The sequence below is a fragment of the Acomys minous genome (assembly GCF_964271855.1).
Source record: "Acomys minous genome assembly, chromosome: 19".
In the NCBI taxonomy this organism is placed as follows: Eukaryota; Metazoa; Chordata; class Mammalia; order Rodentia; family Muridae; genus Acomys; species Acomys minous.
Genome location: NC_140499.1, coordinates 49,540,047 through 49,561,197, shown reverse-complemented (window position 1 = coordinate 49,561,197; position 21,151 = coordinate 49,540,047). Strand labels below are relative to the sequence as shown.

At 43.1% G+C, this 21,151-nt stretch overlaps 1 protein-coding gene across 3 annotated transcripts in view; it reads left to right on the top strand.

Moving 5' to 3' along the window:
• The first annotated feature begins 5,909 nt into the window (after nt 1–5,909).
• The window catches only part of GOLIM4 (golgi integral membrane protein 4), an 86,120-nt gene continuing 70,878 nt past the window's right edge, over nt 5,910–21,151 (top strand). For 2 of the 3 annotated variants that reach the window (XM_084769261.1, XM_084769259.1), the window contains exon 1: nt 5,910–6,744. In XM_084769261.1, coding sequence (XP_084625387.1) covers nt 6,558–6,744 — 187 coding nt within the window. In that variant the 5' untranslated portion in view covers nt 5,910–6,557. The remainder of the gene's footprint in view (nt 6,745–21,151) is intronic. The other variant, XM_084769260.1, reaches the window with a different exon arrangement.

Sequence of the window (21,151 nt, the reverse complement as noted above, 5' to 3'; positions counted from 1 at the left end):
AATAGGTATATAAATTCTCTCCAGAAGACCCCTGGCACATAAACTATTAACTTTTAGGCCTATACTAAACTAGCGTGCTAGGTGGCGACTGGTGATGCTCTGATAACTGATTATACAATTGCACTTGGCATTTTAATTGGGTGGTACAATATAATATTATGTAAACTAAAAAATATTGGGTGAAGAAAGAGTTGTTTCTATAGAAATTCTTATGAATGCTTTGGAAACTGCCACCATAACTGGTAACTTGTAGAAAAATCACAGTCAAAGTAGGTGAAAAATAAGAGCATGAAAAACATAATGCTTGAAACCTGCCTTCATTTTACACTAAAATCCCCTTACCAAGGACTGCTCAAGGAAGCTACAAGGAGAATTTGTGAGTGACACACCATGGCTGAAAAGGCAAAGCTTGAGTTTTAGCTAATGATGGATTCAGACCTGCAGGCAAAGGCTTGGCCGCACATTAAAGGAAAACTTAATGAAAGTACACATATATGTTTTAAGGTGTCTGAGTGTCACTTTAATTATCCTTGGCTTTCACTGACTCTAATTAACCAACTGCTTGTGCTAATTGTCATGCCTGCAAAGCTGCCTTCCTTAGGAGTCCTGACTGCACCAGGAGGACCACTTCTGTTCCTGTTCTTTTTCCTTTTAACAATGAAAACATCAAGATCTTCAGTACAGTGTTAAGACATAAACCCCACACCTGCAAGTTCCTCGCGGCAAGGGCCCCATTTCGTTCACTTTGTCACCACATCCACCATTTCCCTTCTGTCCTTCTATCACATGCTAAACACCGTGGCTATTTTTAAAAAGTGGAGAAGTATCGTCTACTGAAAAATATCAGTCCATGCCTTGTAACCTAAGAACTAGAAGTCCAGCTTTAATGAACGCAAGTCACATGTAATTCCCTGTGGTGTGACATCTGATTCACCAGCGAAGGAAGGATGCTCAGCTGGGGAGTAGCATTATCATTTTAATTGGCAAGCTGGAGCTTGATTTTAAAGAAATCAAATGCGGATTTCCAGGACAAGCTAGATATGGATGGAAAGATGCCACTATAGCTTTTAGTTTAATCTAATGTCTGAGGATCTGCTTCTGTCTTGATCCCTCTGGGTTTTCTGTGAACCATGCAGAGCACACAGGGATATTCTTTGATTTTTATAAACTCTGGAACTAATTATCTTAATAGTTACCGACTTACTCATGATGTGGCAGATAATGTGTCATTAAATAGGGCTTGAGCCAGGCACCAGGCATCGCAAGCCACCTCTGAAAATTTTCAAGCACCTTTACAAATAGCAAGGAGTAGTTTCAGGGACTCCGTAGAAATAGTCAAGCCCTATGTTACAAAATCATCGCTTGTCTGTCGCTTGTTCATAGTCACAGAAGTGTAGTTTAGCCTTTTGCCACATTTTCCACAATGTTCTTTGTGTGCCGCAGAGAGACATTAGGTATATGAATTTAGGTTCCACTGTATATATGAGGAGACAGGGGACAACCTTAAGTGTCGGTCCTCCTCTTTCATCATCGTTCAAACAGGGTCTCATTTTGTACCTGCCTATGCCAAGTTAAGCCTGTGTGCTTCTGGGCGATGTCCCTTCTCTAGGTTCCAACTCACTGTGAGAGGGCAGAAATTATAGATGTGTGCTACTAAACCTAGTCGCTTTATGTAGGTTTTAGACATCAGAACTCAGGACCCAATGCCTACATGACAAGTGCTTTACCTACTGAGCAATATTTCTGGTCTAGTTTGCTATTAAAAGGGATTTGACTTTTCAAACTGATTACCCATTTACACCTTTGCCCTCTTTCTAACTCCTCAAAAAGTTGACAATTGCAAAGGTATCCATTTAGTAACAGACCCAAGAAAGGCACCAAGACTTGTCGATTTGGGTAAACTATTAAGTTATGCTGTCAGTCCCATACCTACTGTTTTGCTTTGTTAATCTACTGACAGTTACTGCCAAGTCATTATCAAAACCTTGAGGGAAAGGAGCGTTGACATATTTATCACAGGACTTTCAAAAATGACAAATGTCCTGACTCCTAGAACAGGTATTAAAGGTGACAAGAGGCGAGGTGAATGTATTTACTAGGTGTCAGCAAATGGTGGAGTGGTGAAAAAGGAAGGACACACAGGGTGGGAGTTCTTTAAAAGACAGAAGAGAGTTATTTCTGTAACTGTTGCATGACACAGTTCAAACTGTGAGCTTTTGACACTTAAAAGCTATTTTACATGTATTGACCGAGAGACCAGTTATGTACTTACTGTTCTAGTATCCTTTATCGTGCAGTGATAAAACACCCTAGCCAAAGGCAAATTTGGAGAAGAAAGGGTTTATAATTTCAGGTCATAGCCCATCACTGAGGGAAGTGAAGGTAAGAACTTAAACCAAAAACTCTAAAGGAGCACTACTCTCTGGCTTGCCCACTGATCCCTGCTCAGCTAGCTTTCTTATGCAGGACAACCTCTGCATGGATGCTCTAGTCCACAGGGGGCTGGACTGTCATACATTAGTTAGCAATACAGACACTTCTCCACAAATCTGTCCACAGATCAATCTGAACTAGGTTTTCGTTTCAGATGATTCTATGCTGTGTAGTTTGCAATTAAACTAGGACATTTATATGCTAGAAACTGAGCCTGCCGCTTTGCACATGCTAGGCAAGTGTTCCAGGCCCAGCCTACAACTGAGCTCACAATTTTAAAGTTAAATAGTCACTGTTCGTTTTGGGTTTCATTCGTTTCTCCAACGAGTTATTAAAACAAGCTGAATTTTGTTAGTATTTCGATAGAAGTTTTTGTGTAATAGAGATTGCTTACTCTTCATTTCTATACATTAAGTGGATTGTTCCAAATTATGCATCAGCTGCCTTTCTCATTTTTTTTTCCTTAGCCTCCCGGTTTGGATCATGAGTGTAATTGGACATAAATCATTTAAGGTAGAGAACATGCTAAAATTCTCAAATGTTATCTTAATCCTCATATGTAAAATTATGGGTTGTTATTTTGGTGACTTAGAGGGAAAAATACTAAATGGAGGGAATGCCTCAGTGTTTGCAATTTTCCAAATTATATTCTTACATTGTTAAAATATATGGTGTACCAGTATTTATTAATGAAGTGGGTTTTAGACAACAAAGAAACACAAATAAAATAAAATAACAACATGCCTTTAATCCCAGCCCTTGGGAGTCTGAGGCAGGCAGATCTCTGTGACTTCAACTGCAGCCTGGTCTACAGAGTCCAGAACAGCCAAGATTACACAGAGAGACTCTGTCTTGAAAAACAAAAACAAACAAACCAAAACCAATACAAAACAAGAACCAGAAAAACAAAACAAAACAAAAAATAAAACCAAAAAAACCACAAACAACTAACAAAAGCTAACAATAGACCCTCCAAGACCAGTGTAAGCAGCTCATCTATTATAAACTCTACCCAAAGGCAGTGTTGGGTAAATTTAATTTGTAGGCCCTGGGTGCCTCCCATGTTGGCTGCTCAAAAGCTCTGTGTTTGTCTAGTCAAGAATCCTGAGGCATGTTCACCTTGAAAATGTAATATTATAAAGACACTGCCATTAGTGATTTTATGTACCTCTACAAACCCTTCTTGAATTTGAAATCATGAATAAGTTTAGGTAATAACTTTCTCCTCTTTTCAATTTTATGACTAAAATATTGAGTTGTGTTTTACGGCCTTCATTTATTATATTCTGTAGACTCAGCCATCTGCTTTAGGCAAAGAAGACCTTAAGAAATTGGAATGAAGCTGTTTGCTAAGATATCAGAAGTTTAAAAGGAGAAATAACACATTCAGGAAGCACAAGAATTTTCCAAAGGTTGATACCACGTGCTATGCAATTTGTAAAAAGTCCTTCCACCTGACCCGGCATAACCCATGTGTGTGTGTCTGTGCTTGTCCAGAATAATCTCATATTCAAGTATAGGCTAAGATCATTGCTGAAAATCTCATTTTCTTTAGAGAAGTTCGGGCAGAGATTTTTGCAGAGCATATGAACAAATTTAGTTCCGAGGAATCTAATAAAGAAACCCAACTAATTACTCTCCATTTCTGTGAGTAAAAAAAGGAAACCTTAAATAATGGTAAACTCCATAAGACTCAAGACTATGGGAGCGACACCAGGACCAGGGAACAAAATCAGTTTCTTTAGATTATTTTCTTTTAAAATTAGGCATTGTTTCCATTTTCTCAGACTGCGGATCGAATTTAGTGTGGATTAAATTCCAGGTAAGTGTTTTAACACTAAACTATCATCATCGCTAGCCCCACCCCCTTTTGACTTTTGATTTGAAATAAGGTCCCGCTCCAAATTGCCCAGTTTGACCTTGGAATCCTGTTGCCTGGATCTTCCAAGTAGCAGCTGAGTTGTACCACTAAGTCTGGCATAGGTTTACATTTTAACTGAATACAGTTCTTGAGTTCATGTCTACTGGGAATGATGATTCGGTTGCTATAGAAGAAAAAGATGGAAAGGATAATATTCTGATAGATTCTTCTACGTGAGCAAGTATCTTTTTATAAGACCTAGCAGGTCCTACAACTGTTATTGCCATATAAGTCAAATTTGGATTCTTTGTTTCCAACATGTAAATGAAACGTCCTGGCTAAGTATCAGCGTAGGAGTGTTTTGAACAATACAATGTGATTTTTGGCTGGGTAAATGCATATACCAATCCTGCTTATTTTTCCCAGTGAGATAAATGTCCCAGCCTGCCTGCGTGGCTCTTGTTAACCAATGATTTCAGAGCTGACCTAAAAACACTCAGCACAGGGACTGTCTTCAGAATGAATCTGGTTTAAGCCGGCCTTCCTTCATTTCAAGCACTCACTCCCCATAATTGACGGTGGCAACTAAAAGCCAGTCAGGATATCACAAAAAAATTATGCAGAATATAATAAGTGCCACTGCACAACTGATACTTTTCAGAAATAATGTATTTCCTTCAGAATTCAGGCCAAGAGGAGACACAAAATGAACATTTATGCATAACCTCAATTCCACGCCCCCTCTTATTACACTGAAGAAACAAATGCACTGGTGGATTTCTTTGAAGTGGTGTGGAGTTATTATGCTTACCTAACTTTTTTTTTTAAACATAGGGGTTTGTTGGCCCTGAAAACGTAATTTTAAAATGTAGCTGATGTATTTCTGCTACCATTAAAAGAAATACACATAGCAAAATGAATACACGCATTTCAGCCTGTAAGATTTGTTTTTAAATTATTCCATTAGCAGCCAGAGGAAACGTATGAGATCATTTCTTTCCCTCTTGCCAACAAAGTGATTTCCCCATCCCACGTGGACAGTCAAGTGAGCTTCAGGGTCTCAGCTCGCTTCCTACCATCTATGGTAAGCATGCATATAGGCTATTGTCCCTAGTGGGACAAGACTCAGTAGACAGCCCTTAAGAGATTGTGCAAAGAACAGTGTCTGAAACATGAGCTCACTCTGTAGGTTAAGATATGAGCGGGGCTTAGCAGAGTGTGTGCACTGCTGCTTTGCGGTTCTTGGTGGTGTAAGCGCTGTACTCTCTCTCCACGTGCATTCCAAGTGCTGGGGCTTACACACACACACATGCGCACATGTGCGCAAAGATCATCCCCTCCACACCCCGCCCCCCAAGTCTCAGGCCAGGACAAGTCCGCAGCACTCCCAACCCGGCTCCTCCGCCTCTCCGCACCCACCAGGGCTCCACGTGGGCGCACCCAGGCGCCAGGCGGCCGCGCGGCCCACGGAGTCCAGAGCCTTCCCATAGCTGAGAGGGAAGGCGCGGCCCGGGGCGGGACGGACAATGCTGGCGTCCAATGGAACCCTGCATTAGCTCCCCGAAAGGAGGGAGCGGCGGCTCGCGCGGGCCCAATGAGCGGGGAGCCCGAGTGGGACTTCCTCCCGGAATCCCGTTGGCCATGATAGAGGGGCCGTGGGTGACACGTAAGTTGGGTGGGAGGTGGCGGGCGGCTGGAGCTGCCAGATCAGTGACACCGGCCCACCGGCCCCCAAAACCCGACCAGACCAACCTGTCCCCATCTCTCCACTATCCCAGCGGATCTGCGTGGGGATGCGGCGGGGAGCCAAGTCCTTTTGTTGGGCGCGCGTCCCCTACCAGTGGTAGCTACAAAGTCCGGCTGGGGGAGCCGGCGCGAGGGGCGGGGACAGACGGTGGGGACAGCGAGGCCAAAAAGTGGGGAGGAGGGAAAGCCAAGTAAGCGGAGCACCGGAACGGGCAGCTAGGGTAGCGGGCTCTGAAGTATGCATAGGGACTCCACGCGGGCCCAACCACTCGCGGAGATCGGACATCGCAGAAGTTTGGTGGCTGCTGTCTGGGTGGCGTCGATGGCCTGGCGCCCCGCCACCCGCGGGGGCTGAGCGTCCGCCTCTTCCCCTCTGGCCCCGCTTTTGTGTCTTGAGCCTTCTGCTCATGCAGTGCCCGGCTACTTCTAGCGGTGGCCGCTGCTGAGCCGTCTCACCCAGCGGAAGACCGAGGACACGACGGCTTCAGCCGCCACAGCGCGGGGCGCAGGAGGGACTATGGGAAACGGGATGTGCTCCCGAAAGCAGAAGCGAATCTTCCAGACGCTGCTGCTACTCACGGTGGTCTTCGGCTTCCTCTATGGCGCGATGCTCTTCTTCGAACTGCAGACGGAGCTGCGCAAAGCCGAGGCGGTGGCGCTCAAGTACCAGCAGCACCAGGACTCGCTCTCTGCCCAACTGCAAGGTACAGTTAAGGGGACGCGCGCTGCCAACTTCGCTTGGTGTTGGCGCTGGGGCTGGAAAAGTAGCTTGGTGGCTGTTGGCTTTGCAGGTACTACCCATTGACCTTCTGAGGCATCTGAGGAAGCGGCCCAGGGCTGCGGGCCACAAAGTGTTTGTGTCTATGTGAGTGGGGGGGGGTGCGGGGGGGGCGTAATATCCCGGTTTTCTTGCTTCCACCCAGGAGTTATCTTTGAAAAACACAGCACCAGCTCATGGTCCTGCCTGGCGTTTGGTGGGTGCGCACACCAAGTCTTTTACTCAAAGCACTTGTCAAAGGCTCAGCTGCAATCTAGGCAAACAGCCCTCTTGCCACATCTGCCAACACTTTCCCAAGAGGCAAGCCCTGGTTTGTTGATATGAAGAATTAGGCAGACATTTTTTAACCTGTACTCTTTTTCAAGAAAGAATTAAGCTATATACTAGTGGCCCATGAATGGGATCTGCTAGCTTGCTTTGTTATTATTGCTATTGTAATTATTATTGCTATTATTTATTATTATTATTTAATAGTTTACATGAGAAATCTTGGGTGTGATAAGTCCACACTATTTGATTGCTAGTCATCCTACTGATAATTTTTTTTTTGAAAGGCTTGTCTTCTTGGGGAAGTCTTTATTTTAGCTGATCCCAGAGCCCTGTGTGTGCATATGCATCAACACACATGTGTGCTTTACCATTAGCTTTGGGAAGTCAAAGAGAAGAAACATAAATTTTCACTTTGCTAGGCACAGAAGACACAACTTGTGCAAGGCGTTCGAAGCTTTTGTCCGTCTATTTTAGGAATCACATTGTGAATTTGTAGGGCCCAAGTGATTCACCAGTGAGTGCATGTAAACACTTTGTGGTACCGTTAAGGACATACTTGACGTATGTGTTTTTATGGATGCTTTTACCTGTCCTGCTCATTGGTTTTCAACACTAATAGAGATTTCTATCCAACACAAAGGCCATGAGAAATAAAAAGCCTTATTTAAACAGTCATACGCTCACCGTTTCTGTTGATAATGCAGATATGGCTGGCAGTGGATGTGTATACAAATGTAAAACATATCCATTCGCTTTGGTCCAGCTATTTGGAGCATCTTCTAGTAAGGCATTTATGATGGGAGAGATTGATATGCAGTTATTTGCTTCCTCTGATTTGTTCTTCTCAACTTAGAAGAAAAGAAAGTATTTTTAGCTTTCTCAGGGTGCATAGCTCCAGCCAACGAAAATATGTGGCTGGGCTTTCTTCAAAAGGAAAGCCTGTTTTGATAGCCTTTTATATATTAAAAAAAAATTATAAGTATGGAAATTTACCTGTAAGTTGTTAGTATGAGAAGGGTGGACACTTTGCTTATTTACTTAGAAAAATCAGTGGCTTCCCCATGAATTTCAGTGTGTGTGTGTGTGTGTGTGTGTGTGTGTGTGTGTGTGTGTGTAGACTTGACCGTTTGCACACGTGAGGGCCAGAGGCTGTTATCAGGAAGTCTTCCTTAATTGACTCTCTCTACCTTATTTTTCTGAGACAGTGTCCCTAACTGAACCTTGAGTGCCTGTTTTGGTTAGTATTAACTAATCAGCTAAGACTTGTGATCTCTCTCTCTCTGTCTCTCTCTCTCTCTCTGTGTGTGTGTGTGTGTGTGTGTGTGTTCCAGCACATATGTGTGTTCCCATGTGGAGGCCAGAGGTTGATGTCTAAGGTGCTTGTTTATAACTCATTACCTTATTTCTTGAGACTCAATTCAAGCTTCCAGCTCACTAAATCAGCCAGCCTGTCTGGCCAGTGAGCTCCAAGTACCCTCTGTTTTCACCCCCCACTCTCCCCCACCCTCCCCCCACTCCCACCCCCTGCACCTGGAATGCAGGCATATACCATTCACTATATGGGTTCTTACACAGGTCCTGGAGATCCAAACTGAGGTCCGCAAGCTTGCACACCAAGCAAATGTTTAGCTGGCTGGACTGTGCTGTGTACCCAGCCCCTGAAATATTTCTTAATTGATGCTTTTGCCATTTCCTTTTGGCTGGCAGTGCAACAGTTGCAATGATTGTGTAGGAAGAATTAGTCCACCAAGCTGGCTAAAGTTTCTGCTTTTTTTCAAAAAAGCATTCAGAATTGCCTCTAGCAACATTCATTTTCACATCTGCAGGCTATTTAATGAGGGGCATTTTCTGACAACATGCAGCTTTTGTTTTCCCTTTCCCAGGACAGATGGCATTGTATCTAGTGGTGTCACACACCACCTTTATAGATGAGTTTTCAGAGCATCTGTTTTCATTCTTTTATTATTATTATTATTATTATTATTATTATTATTATTATTATCTTATATGTGTGTTTGTTTATTTTTGATGTATATGTCTCCGTGTGGATGCACAAGAACATGGAGGTCATAGACTGATGTCATGTTTCTTTTCTTATTTGCTGTCCACCTTAACTGTCACTGAACCTGACCCTTCTTGTCTCAGCTAGGCAGGCTGACTTTAGGTATCCACCTGTCTCCCCTCCACAGCCATGGGCTCAGAGAGCAAAAGGTAGGTCTCCAGACTTCCCTTTCCTGACTGAGCCATCTCCTGACACCCTCCCTCCCTCCCTCCTACCTTTGTTTCTTAAGACTTGCGTACTTAAGCGAGAGCTCTTGGCTTGGCTTGGATAAAAATCAGAGTTAATTTTGAGTGGCCTTCGTTTAATACACGACTCTTGAAAACGTTGGAGTGTTTCTGCATCAAATGGTACACATTTTTTCAAAAGAGCATCATTAGGTTATCTTCATTTGAAGGAAAGCTGTATTTCAGGATCCTTTGAATGCAGGTTGCGCTTTTTTTTTATGCAATAATACCATAATTGGAGCTGGAGTGTGGCAAGGGAAGGTCGAGAAACCAGATGACCTTCTCCACAAAAAGCCATGGCAATATGGGCTACATCTATGCATCTATCTAAATCCCTATCTACTTATCTTATCTATCTATCTATCTATCTATCTATCTATCTATCTATCTATCTATCATCTATCTATCTATCTATTTTCTATGTATCTATGTATCTATCTATCATCTATGTGTCTATCAATTATCTATGTATCTAGCTCCCATATCAGTACCTTAATTATACCAAAGAACAGTGCGGAGATCACATGCTAGTGGCAGAAGAAGTAGCAGCCTTTGCCCAGTGCAGTGTTTATTTAACACGTGAATGTTTTCTCTTGATGCTTTCAAGTGAGCCACAAGCCATCCTGTTCTGCAGGAAGCCTGCCTCTGGCTAGGCTGCCCATTTGAAGCACCTTGCAACTCCCACATCAATTAAATTACATCTGTGGGGGTGGAACCCAGACTTCAACCAACAGTCTTTAAAGCTCCCTGGGTGATTCCAGGAGCAGCCATGGCTAAGAACCCTGTCTTTCTAATCTTAATGCTAAGCCACTTCAAACATCCTCTTTACATGCTCGGCCCCAAGGGTGTTTTCATCTCTTACCCTGGGCATGTGATTAAAAGCAGACCAGTTTCTGGACTGTGTTTAAAATTCTAGTTCTGCAACTTTTTGTGTGAAGTTGGGCCTAATTTTTTTTTTTAATATAAAATGGAGATTATAGTGACTCATTCTGTCAGGGTTATTGTAAGAATTCACCAAAATAATGCCCACAGAACTCTCAGCACAAACATGGAATACAGTAGAGCTGGCTCCCCCTTTGAGTTAGATAACCCATCCCTTTTTCTCTTCCTAGCTTGGGTCCTGGGCTCAGTGCTAAGATTGGCTAAGTTCTTTGGAGAGTTATCTACACTCCTTTGTTTCTAAACAAGCATCAGGAAAGCAGATAGACTAACATAAGCCTGTCTTTACCCTGGACAAGGAATGGCTCTTCCTTGACAGCTTAAACACAGAATTAGAGTATGGCTACTGCTTAACCCCTCTGTATTAGATTAGATTAGGAGAGGTGTGCAGCTTCTGAGGTAATGACTGTGTAGGAAGGTCTGGAATAAGATGTAAACAGCACATATTTAAGAATATTACGTGTACTCCCTGGAAACACAGGGCCACAACATGACAGTGATGACCAGATACCACGGAAGAAGATTTATACAGGGTTTTATATGTGCTGAATTTAAACAAATAGGTTGTAATTATTTAGAGGAAAAGAATTTTGCATAAGAGGCCCATTTGTTACATTAGTATGCTGCCACCAGGACAAACCCCATGCCTGACCAGCAAGGTATCATTTTGTGCTATGGCCTTTTTATTTTCCATAGCCCCTGAATTGCTTTAAAACTTCAGTTCTTGCTCAGGCTCTTTAAAGTTCTTTCACTTTTTTCTTGGTGCCGGGCATATAATTGGTACTCAGTAACAGCATGTGTATAAAGAGATGTGCTTACTGATAGTGGGTACAGTCCTGTCCCTTGGTACTGACTAGTAAGACAGAGGGCGTCCATTTGCTGTGCTTTCTCCTAGCTGTGTGACCTTGGACATGTTAGTTAACCTCTCTGTGGCACTGTTTCTTCTCACACAGTTATCAGGATAATTGCCTCACAAGTTTCCCTGTGGTGCAATACCTAGTGTGCTATGTGTGATAAGTGGAACTTGCATTTGGATTAACATTGGAGTCTTCTGTGCAGCAAAGTCCTTTATAGACCTCGATGATTCAGTCCTCGGGTATGCAAGGACGGACAGTGCTTTGCAGGTCTAATCATTCCCTTGTGCCAGGTTAAGACTTGTAACATCAATTAAACATTGCCTTTCAATAGCCATCTGTATTAAAGTGTATCTTACCCTTAAGAAGAGGTGCTTCTTTTAAAAACAGTGGTGTGGTTTAGATGTGAAATGTGCCCCTAGGACCTTGGTGTTTGACCAGCTGATTGTCAGGTGGTTGTGCTGCTGATAGAAGGTTGTGGAACTTTTAGGAAGGGGAAATTAACTAGAAGTGGGCCACTGTGTAGAGAGGGTGAAGGTTATAGGTCACTCTGATTTCGGGGGGGGGGGGGCTCATTGCTATATGGTTTGTGGGATATGAGGAGTCCCAGTCACCCTACCCATCACTATGCCTTTCTGAACATGATGGACTTTGCCTTTGCTAACTGAGAGGAAGGTCCTTCCTCCCTTCCGTTGTGTCTGTGAGGTCTTTTGTCACAATAGTAGAGAAGGTAATTAATTGATGGATGCTGATATTTTGACATGTAAAATCCATCCCCTAATTCATAGATTAAAAGCTTCTTGATACTTCATGCAACTCCAAGGAAAGTGTTCTGTCCCTTGCTCATGATGGGTACAAGAGTCTATAGCTATCTACCGTGTTTGCCTCAGCCATCCTGACTGTGAAAAGGGAAGCACTGGTTGAGTACGTCAGAATTATGCAAGGCACAGAGACCTCTAGTGTGAGTTTCAGAGAAACAAGAAACCTCACCTTGACTTTGCTTAGTTTTTCTGTCTTTGTTTGTTTGTTTGTTTTTGTTTTTTTTGGTTTTTTGAGACAAGGTTTCTCTGTGTAGCCTTCGCTGTCCTAGACTCGCTTTGTAGACCAGGTTGGCCTCAAATGCACAGTGATCCGCCTGCCTCTGCCTCCCGAGTGCTGGGATTAAAGGCGTGCGCCACCATGCCCGGCTAGTTTTCCTGTCTTTGTAAACAACATTGTCACCTAGACGATGGCTGAAAAAACACAAGAGCTGGAGTTAGGGAGATGAGGATGAAGATGAACTACAGATGAAGTGGACCAAGACTCAGAGTGTTGGAGAGGAACCAGAGTAGGGGAGAGACTGAGACAGGGATTAGTAACCACTTGTGAGTGTTCAAGCATCATACTTCTTGCTTAGAATTTCACGTTCTTAAAAAAAAAAAGAGGGAGAGAAATAAAAAAATAAAAAATAAAAAATAAAAAACAAGAGGAAAGCCATAGGCAATGGAGAAGAGAGGGTGGGCTTCAAGATCAGAGGTGGCGTTAAGACCACACAGAGCATTTGGCTAGCAATACTTCTTAGCACACTGGGCAGCGACTGCTGCATGCTTTCTGCTTCATCTCACTGGCCTGCCTTTGACTATATGTACTGGGTGTGACTAGTCCAAGTTTAAACAGGACAATTTCAGAGCTTGTTGTCCAGTTTTGCTGAGACATTATGACCTTCTTGTTATCTTACCCACCCACCCACCCTTCCTTCCTTCCTTCCTTCCTTCCTTTCTCCCTTTCTCCCTCCCTCCCTCCCTCCCTCCCTCCCTTCCTTCCTCCTTTCTCCCTCCCTCCCCTCTCCCTTCCTTCCTTCCTTCCTTCCTCCCTCCCCTCTCCCTTCCTTCCTTCCTTCCTTCCTTCCTTCCTTCCTCCCCTCTCCCTTCCTTCCTCCCTCCCCTCTCCCTTCCTTCCTTCCTTCCTTCCTTCCTCACTTCCTTTTTTTCTTTCTTGTTCTCTCTTTTTGACTGAGGGCAGAAAAATACATGCAAACATTGCACACAGCAGCAACTCAGAGTTGTTGCTTTTCATTTTGATCAAAAAGTGCTTGTGGTCTGTCATGGGGGACAAAGCATATTTGTGACTTCCACTGCTAGGTGGTTTGTGGGATTTATTGACTTGTTTAGAAGTGAAAGTTCTGTGTGTCTGTTGTATGATCAAGAATGGTAAACCCTTTTATCTTCTGAGAATAAATTGGTTCTGGCAGAATTTTGGAGTCTATTTCTATAGTGAATGGTATTTAATAACCTTTATTGAGGGCCCTCCATGCCAACGTACCCTGTTGAGCATCACTTCAGACTGAAGGGCAGTTCATGGTTTGGAGGGGTAAATATGGGGTCTAATTATAGAGTGGGACCCCAGTGTTACTTTCTGTATGGATTGCCTCTTCCACAATCTTAGTGTTTCTCCTGATGACATAAATGTGTCCTGAGAAAGTCATTTCTATGAGCATTCAAATAAAAATTAGCCTAAGAAGGAGTCACTGTCTGCAGCAGCGTGTTTAGGTTTAGGACCTGGCCTGCCACATGGCTTTAGTTGTTGCTAGTGTTGGTTTTAGGTAAAGCAGGTGCCACCTGAAATAACACCGAATCACGTCATACAAACCTATGACTCCTACTCAGTGCTTTCTTGGCAAGTCAAGGAGAAACTCTTGGTTTGGTGTTAGACCCTCTCTTCAAGACTGTTTCACAAAAGGAAGCCAACTTTAGGCAAATAACAACCTGGGAGTCAGGATTGGTTTTATGATGTATAATCTTTTCATTGAACAATCCATTAATTGCCATTCATTAATGCAGTGTACATCACACTTCTCATTTACATGGCAGTGGGTAAAGGCTTCTTTTCAGAAGTCAGTTACAGGGGAAGATAAACACTAGGCAGTTCTGTTTACTTGACAGGCGTTGACTGGCCTGGTAAGAACTCAAGCGAGGAGGCCTGCATACTTGAGGTTTAGGAATGCACCTAACTGATCAGATCTGATAGGAACACAGAAATTTACAATTCCCTAAATTCTAAGATGTGTTGGTAACTCTCTTACCATGTGGTCCAAGCTGAACCCAGAGCCCAATACCATTCTGCGTTGAGAAGTCAGCATTCTCCATTGCCCTGTGCTCCCAAAGACCAGCAGCATCCCTTTCTCCTTTTCAACTTCAATGGTATTTCTATTTTTAAACAATGTTGTGTGTTTCTGAATGGCATGTTTATGCTCTTTGTTTTCATTGGCCCATGAATGCTTACACTGAAAATACATCTGTCAGTCATTGGCCTTCACTTAACAAGCCTTTACTAAATGGTCTCATAGCCTAGGAGGGCAAGGCTATGAGATAAATTGCTTTGTGACTGTCTGGCATTTAGGAAATATCGCTTTAACTGTTTTGCACATATGAAATGACACAATGTGATGGTGAGTAGAACCCTAAAAGCTGTGGTGTCATTGTGAAGGATAGGCACTGTAAAACATTTCAATGATGCAATTTGCTTTCCTTTGAGGATAAATGGGTCAAAAAATTAGAATCACTTTAGTGGAGTCAAATCCTCTGTCTTCTGGTTTTCATTTCATTTAATGCGAACTCTTTAATTGAGGTTTTTGTTATAAACCACAAAACCTTTTATAAATAATGTTCTTCAAGAGAGTGTTGACGTTGTTGTGAGCTCTCTTAAAAGTAGGTGCAATGCTAAAAATAAACATAAACAGATTATAGTTGGACAGATAATGACTTGGTTACTTAACTTTGAATACAGCAATTTATCATGTTTCTATTAGGGAGATTTTATGTTGTAAATCTAATTTCTGTGATACTGAGCCAACTACTCAGCCACTTTGTGTGCGTTATGGTGGGAAGGTAAATGTGCCTGTGTGTAGAGGTCGGATGTCACCAGGGTACTCTACTTTAAAAAAGTGTGTGTGTGTGTGTGTGTGTGTGTGTGTGTGTGTGTGTGTGTGTGTGTTTGTGTGTGTGTGTGTGTGATGTGTGTGTGATGTGTGTCTCTATGCATATTCATGTGTGAGTGCAGTGCACATGTGCCACTAGAGGTCATATTGTTTTTAAAAATTATCTGTATTACCTGTAGGCCCAACTAGGAATCAATCAAGACACAGACACTTGTTGTATTTTAAAATAGCCTTAGTTAACCTAGGGCAGGACAGATATCAATCCTTTAAACTACCTCCCATAGTGGGGCAGGCATGGGATCCCTGTCTCAATCCCATGCCATCTGCTTCTAATAACTTCTATCAAGCTACCTCCCATCCATAATCCCAAATACTTGCTAATGTTATTCCTCCCATCCATAATCCCATATACTTGCTAATGTTCTTCATCTGGGCTGGATTCTCCATCCACACCAGCCATGTGCTTCTCCTCCAGCTAACCCATAGCGTCCTTCCTTTCTTCACTTCAGGTCTCTCTCCTTCTCCTGGCCATCCTTTCTTATTCCCAGAATTCCTTCCTCTTTTATCCCTACCTATCTCCTGTGCCCTGCCCAGGTGGGATAGCTTTAGCAAAAGTTGGGTCACAGACACAGCAAGCTGTAATTAGCGTCAAAATACATCAGACCATCCCCCAACAACAACCCTGGGCATCAGGCCATAACTTTTATTTTTTAAGACAGTTTCTTTCATTTTAACTCTCATTACACTAAGCCTGTTGGCTTTTACACTTCCAGCAAGTCTCCCTTTTTGCCTCCCGTCTTCCCATAAGAACCCTGGCATGACAGACGTGAGCTACTGCATCTGGCTTCATGTTGGCTCTGGGGAGTCCAACTCAGGCCCTTATGCTTGTGTGCCCAGCATTTTTACCCATTGGGGCATCTCATCCTTGTCTGGTTTGCTTACATGGGGTTGGGGGATCAAATCCTGGTCTTCATGAGTGTTACCAACTGACCCATCTGTCCAGCTGAGCATCAACACTGAGAGAGATGTTTAAATAGACTTGACATTCTATTTAAGATTCCTGGTAATGGTGTAAAGTAATTTAAGTAATGCTGATGTCGTGAGTTACTGTATTCATGCGAGTGCACCACCTATGTAACTTCCAAAAAGGCCATATAAATGAGTAATGGCTCTAAATTCAGAAATCCTTCCTTCTGTGTGAGTAAGGCTCCTTGGGTGTCCCTTGATACACTTTCATTAGTGTAAACTCTTCAAGTTTAGCCCTCTCTTCTTTGGGCCATCAAAATTAAAGGGAAAAAAATTGCTCAACTCTACTCTGAACCCTCAACCTTCACAAGAAAGGCAGGGGACAGTGAGATAGCATTCTGAAGTATCAGTGCAGGAATGGAACAAGGAAGTCACCGGGCCACAGAAATTCTGAAATCCACTGGACCTACTCTGCCCTGCAGGCCTGTGAGTCACTCTCCAGGTCTTTTATACCCGGAGGCTCCTAGTTTACACTTGTAGTTAGGCATCCTGTACAAGCTGGCTACTCTGGATTTTCCACAAGATTCCCTGCCAGTAAAATATGGGTGGGTCCATGGTCTCTTCACTTTTTGCTCTGTCTCTTATCGCTTCAGGCCAAGTCTTCGTAAAGATTTTTTTTTTTAATTTTCCTGCTTGTAGAATTTTGTCTATTCGAGCCTGTCCCATCCATACAGCCTCTAGAAAGGAATCCTCTGCGCGTTGGGCTCATGTTGGGACAGAAGCACATCTGCTAAAGCTCTGCCTTTTCTGCAAGCTCATCGATAGTCAGTAAAACTTATTTCGTTACGTTGTTATTTATTAATTTAGTTTTAATTTGTTCACGATTGTAGCCCCTCCCTTGTCGCCTCGAGGCCTCGGTCCTACCCTTCTCTCCCTCATGCCCCCTCCCTCCTCCCCTAGTCCTCAGAAAGAGGATGCCCGGTCCCTTATCATCTGACCTCAGCCTATCAACTTTCATCTGGACTGCCTATATCTTCTTCCTCTGTGGCTTGGCAAGGCTGCCATGCCAGGGGGAAGCGATCAACGAGTGAGCACCAGACACTATGTTAGAAGTAGCCCCTACTCCCCATATTATGGAACCCACAGGGAAACTGTGCTGCCTGTCTACTACAGCTGAGCAGAGGGTCTACGTCTTCACCATACACAATCCTTGATTGGTGCATCAGTCTCTGCGGCACCCTCCTTCCCCCTCGCGGATGTGTTGGCTCCATTGGTCTCCTTGTGGAGCTCTTGTCCTCTCCAGGTCCTTTGATGCTCCAACTCTTCCATAAGACTCCCTGCACTCCACCTTGAAGTTTGGCTGTGAGAATTAGCATCTGTTTCGATACTCTGCTAGGTGGAGTCTTTCAGAGGACCTTCATGGTAGGTTCCGGTCCTGTTCCTTCTCTTCAGCTGCTTCCGGTGCCTATTCTATTTGTTCTTCTCAATGAGAAGCATTATCCCTGGGATCCTCCTTGTTATTTAGCATCTTTAGATCTCTGTATTGTAGTGTAATTATCCTGTATTATGTGGCTAATATCTACTTATCAGTGAGTATATACCAAACGTGTCTTTCTGGGTCTGGGTTATCTCACTCAGGATGATTGTTTGTAGTTCCATTCATTTGCCAGCAAATCTCAAGATTTCCTTATTTTCAAAGCTGAGTAGTATTATGTTGTGTAAATGTACCATAGTTTCTTTATCCATTCTTCGACTGAGGGACATCTAAGTTGATTCTGGCTATTACAAATAAAGCAACTGTGAACATATTTGAACAAATGCCCTTGTTGTGTGGTGGAGCATCTTTCAGTTATATGCCCAGGAGTGGTATAGCTGGGTCTTAAAGTATCATTATTCCCAATTTTCTGAGAAAGTGCCAGATTTACTTCCAAAGTGGGTGTACAAGTTTACACTACCACCAGCAATGAAGGAGTGTTCCCCTTTCTCCATATCCTCACTAGCATGTGCTGTCATTTGAGTTTTTAATCTTAGCCATTCAGATAGGTGTAAGATGGAATCTCAGAGTCGTTTTGATTTGCATTTCCCTGAAACTAGAGATGTTGAGCATTTTTTAATTTGATATTCCTTTGTTGAGAATTCAATTTAGTTTTATACCAATTTTTAATTGGATTATTTAGTTTGGTGGTGCTTAATTTCTTGAGTTCTTTATATATTTTGGATGTTAATCCTCTGTCAGATGTAGAGTTGTTGAAGATCTTTTGGATGTCTATGTGTAGAAAGATGAAAACAGACCCTTATTTATCACCCTGCACAAAACAAACATCCAAGTGCATTAAAAATCTCAACATAAAACCAGACACACTAGATCTGTTAGAAGGAAAAGTTGGAAGGAGCCTTGAGCTCATTGGCACAGGAGACAACTTCCTGAATAGAACAGCAACAGCTCAGGCTCTAAGATCAACAATTAATAAATGGGACATGAAACTGAAAAGCTTCTGTAAGGCAAGGGACGCCATCAACAGAACAAAGTGACAACCTACAGACAGGGAAAGTATTTCATAAAACTTCTTAAAACCTAATCTTCTGTGAAGAATGTGACCCAAGCTCCTTCCATTTCTGTTCAGAGGGTCTGTGACAGTCTTGGGAGGGCCTGTGGTGTGGGAGTCTTCTTCTAGCCTTTCCGTGGCCTTAACAGAAAGATTTCAAAGCTTATATCCAATGTTATGGTTTTCTTGTAGTGTCATTTCATTGTGTGTGTGTGTGTGTGTGTGTGTGTGTGTGTGTGTGTGTGTTGTATGTGTTTGTGTGGTATGTGTATGTGGTTTGTGTAGTGTGTGTGTGCATATGTGTGTGTGTGTTGTGTGTATCAGAGTGTTTGTAATACACCACAGGTTTGCAGGAGCCCTGTGAGACCAGGAGAGTGTGTCAGATCCCCAGGAACTGGAGCTAGAGATGCCTGCGAGCTGCCATTTGGGTGCTAGGAGCCAAACATGGGTCTTCTGTAAGAGCAGCAAATCTTCTTAACCACTGAGCCATCTCTCTAACCTTTTTTTTTCTTTTGGTTTTCGGTTTTTCAAGACAGGGTTGGGGTGTGTATGTGTGTGTGTGTGTGTGTGTGTGTGTGTGTGTGTGTGTGTGTGTATAGCCTGGCCTGTCTTGGACTCACTTTGTAGACCATTCTGGCCTCAAATTCACAGAGCTCTGCTTGCCTCTGCCTCCTCAAGTGCTGGGATTACAGGCATGCACCACTGTGCCCTGCTGATGCTGCCTTTTTAAATGTTAGGATTATTTATCTGTCTATAGAGACCAAGAATCTTCAACCCATCAAGTCATGCTTTCTTTTATTAGCTATTCATCCCTCAACTTACTTGTTCCCTGAAGTTTATCATAGTACAATGAGTGAAAAGAAACCTAGTGACATTTTCAATATTTTTTTTCCCAGGAAATCTCTTTAATTGGGTCACTCAATTCGTTGGGCAGTTTTTATTGCACATACCTGCAAGTGACTGTGGATCACATAGCTACATGGGAATGTGGGTCTGATGAAATTTCTACACTGCATCATTTCTGATTTTCAGTGAACCTTTTCTTACCTTTAAGAAACAGTCCATCCACCCGTACATAGTCTTACATTGCAAATTCCTCTGAACCATGCGGTCCAAACTAGCACTCTCTTTAATACACACAACTCTAAGCCCGTTCTCACATTTATACTTGTTTATTTTAAAGGAAGGGTTCCACTGTATAGCCCTGGCGAGGCTGAAACTCACTATGTAGACTGGGCCGACCTCAAACTCACAGAGATCTGCCTGCCTCCGTCTCCAAGATGCTGGGATCAAAGGCATGCATCATCACGCCCAGTCTCCCACTATTAGATTTTTATGGTGGCACCCTTTTCTAACACCTGAGTTAATTATCTTTCTGTAAAGCACATTATCCCCTAACTACATTGGTTCCAGAACATAGTCATTGGCCCAGGGGTTCTGTAGGAAATGAGGGAGTCAGGACTTGAGTCACTTCAGAACTTCAGTGGAATTGCGGGCTGCTTCAGCGTTTACTTGGCTTGTGGGAAGGCCTTGGAAGGTTCTCTTCCAACCTTGTGTTCAACCAAGCCCTTTCACAGGGCTGTCTCAACACACAATAGCCAGAAAGAAATCTAAGAAACTCAGGACAAGTGAGGCATGGCGAAAAGACTGGCAAAGTTAAGGGTACATGGAAGAAAGCAAAACTCTTCACTTTGGGCTTTAGTTTGTGTTTCCTGCTGGCTGAGGGTCAGAAACTTCCACACAGCTGACAAAGTTGAGCTTGCTTACAGAGACAACATTCTTTTTCCAAGAGATACCTCCAAGCAGGATGTTATGATCAACGGAACCATGCTTCTTTAGAGCTAGGATGCTTGTGACCGGTAAGTGTAACCCACACACCTCCCTCATCACTGGTTCTACATAATGTGCCTTGTGAAGCCACATTGACACAAAGGAGACACATTAGGAGAAAGAGGTCAACTCCTTCACACTTTTGAACTTAATTTCTGAACTTCACTTTATTCTTTTAAATCATAGTGTGGTTTACATCCTGTGAGCAATGAAACTTAAGCCACAAACCACAAACTCACATATGGCTACTGTAAAGATGTCTATATATGGCCGTTTTCTAAGATAGGGTTTCTCTGTGTAGCCCTGCCTATCCTGAACTTGCTTTGTTGACCAGGCTGGCCTCTATCTCTCAGAGATCTGCTTGCCTCTGCCTCCCTGAGTGCTGGGATTACAGGTATGCACCATTGAGGCCAGCTCTGCATGTGACACTCTTAAGAAGCCTGTAACTGCACTGGAGTGCACACTGTCCTTTCCTACGTTCAGTGGTTGGCCAGTGCTGGCCTGTAAGTCTAAACCATGTACTGTCCTTTATTTCTGCTTTAACAGCTTGGTAACTGCCTTCATGCTTCTTTCTGATTTGTCCTGAAATTCTTTCCTGTGACATAGTCAAACTTTGTCTTTATCTGAATGAGGGTCCCTGAAGGCAGAACACCTCAGTCTACCTGCAGCAGTGCTGGCGGTGTGTCCTCCAAGTCCCCCAGATGAAAGAGGGACTGTTCAATAACT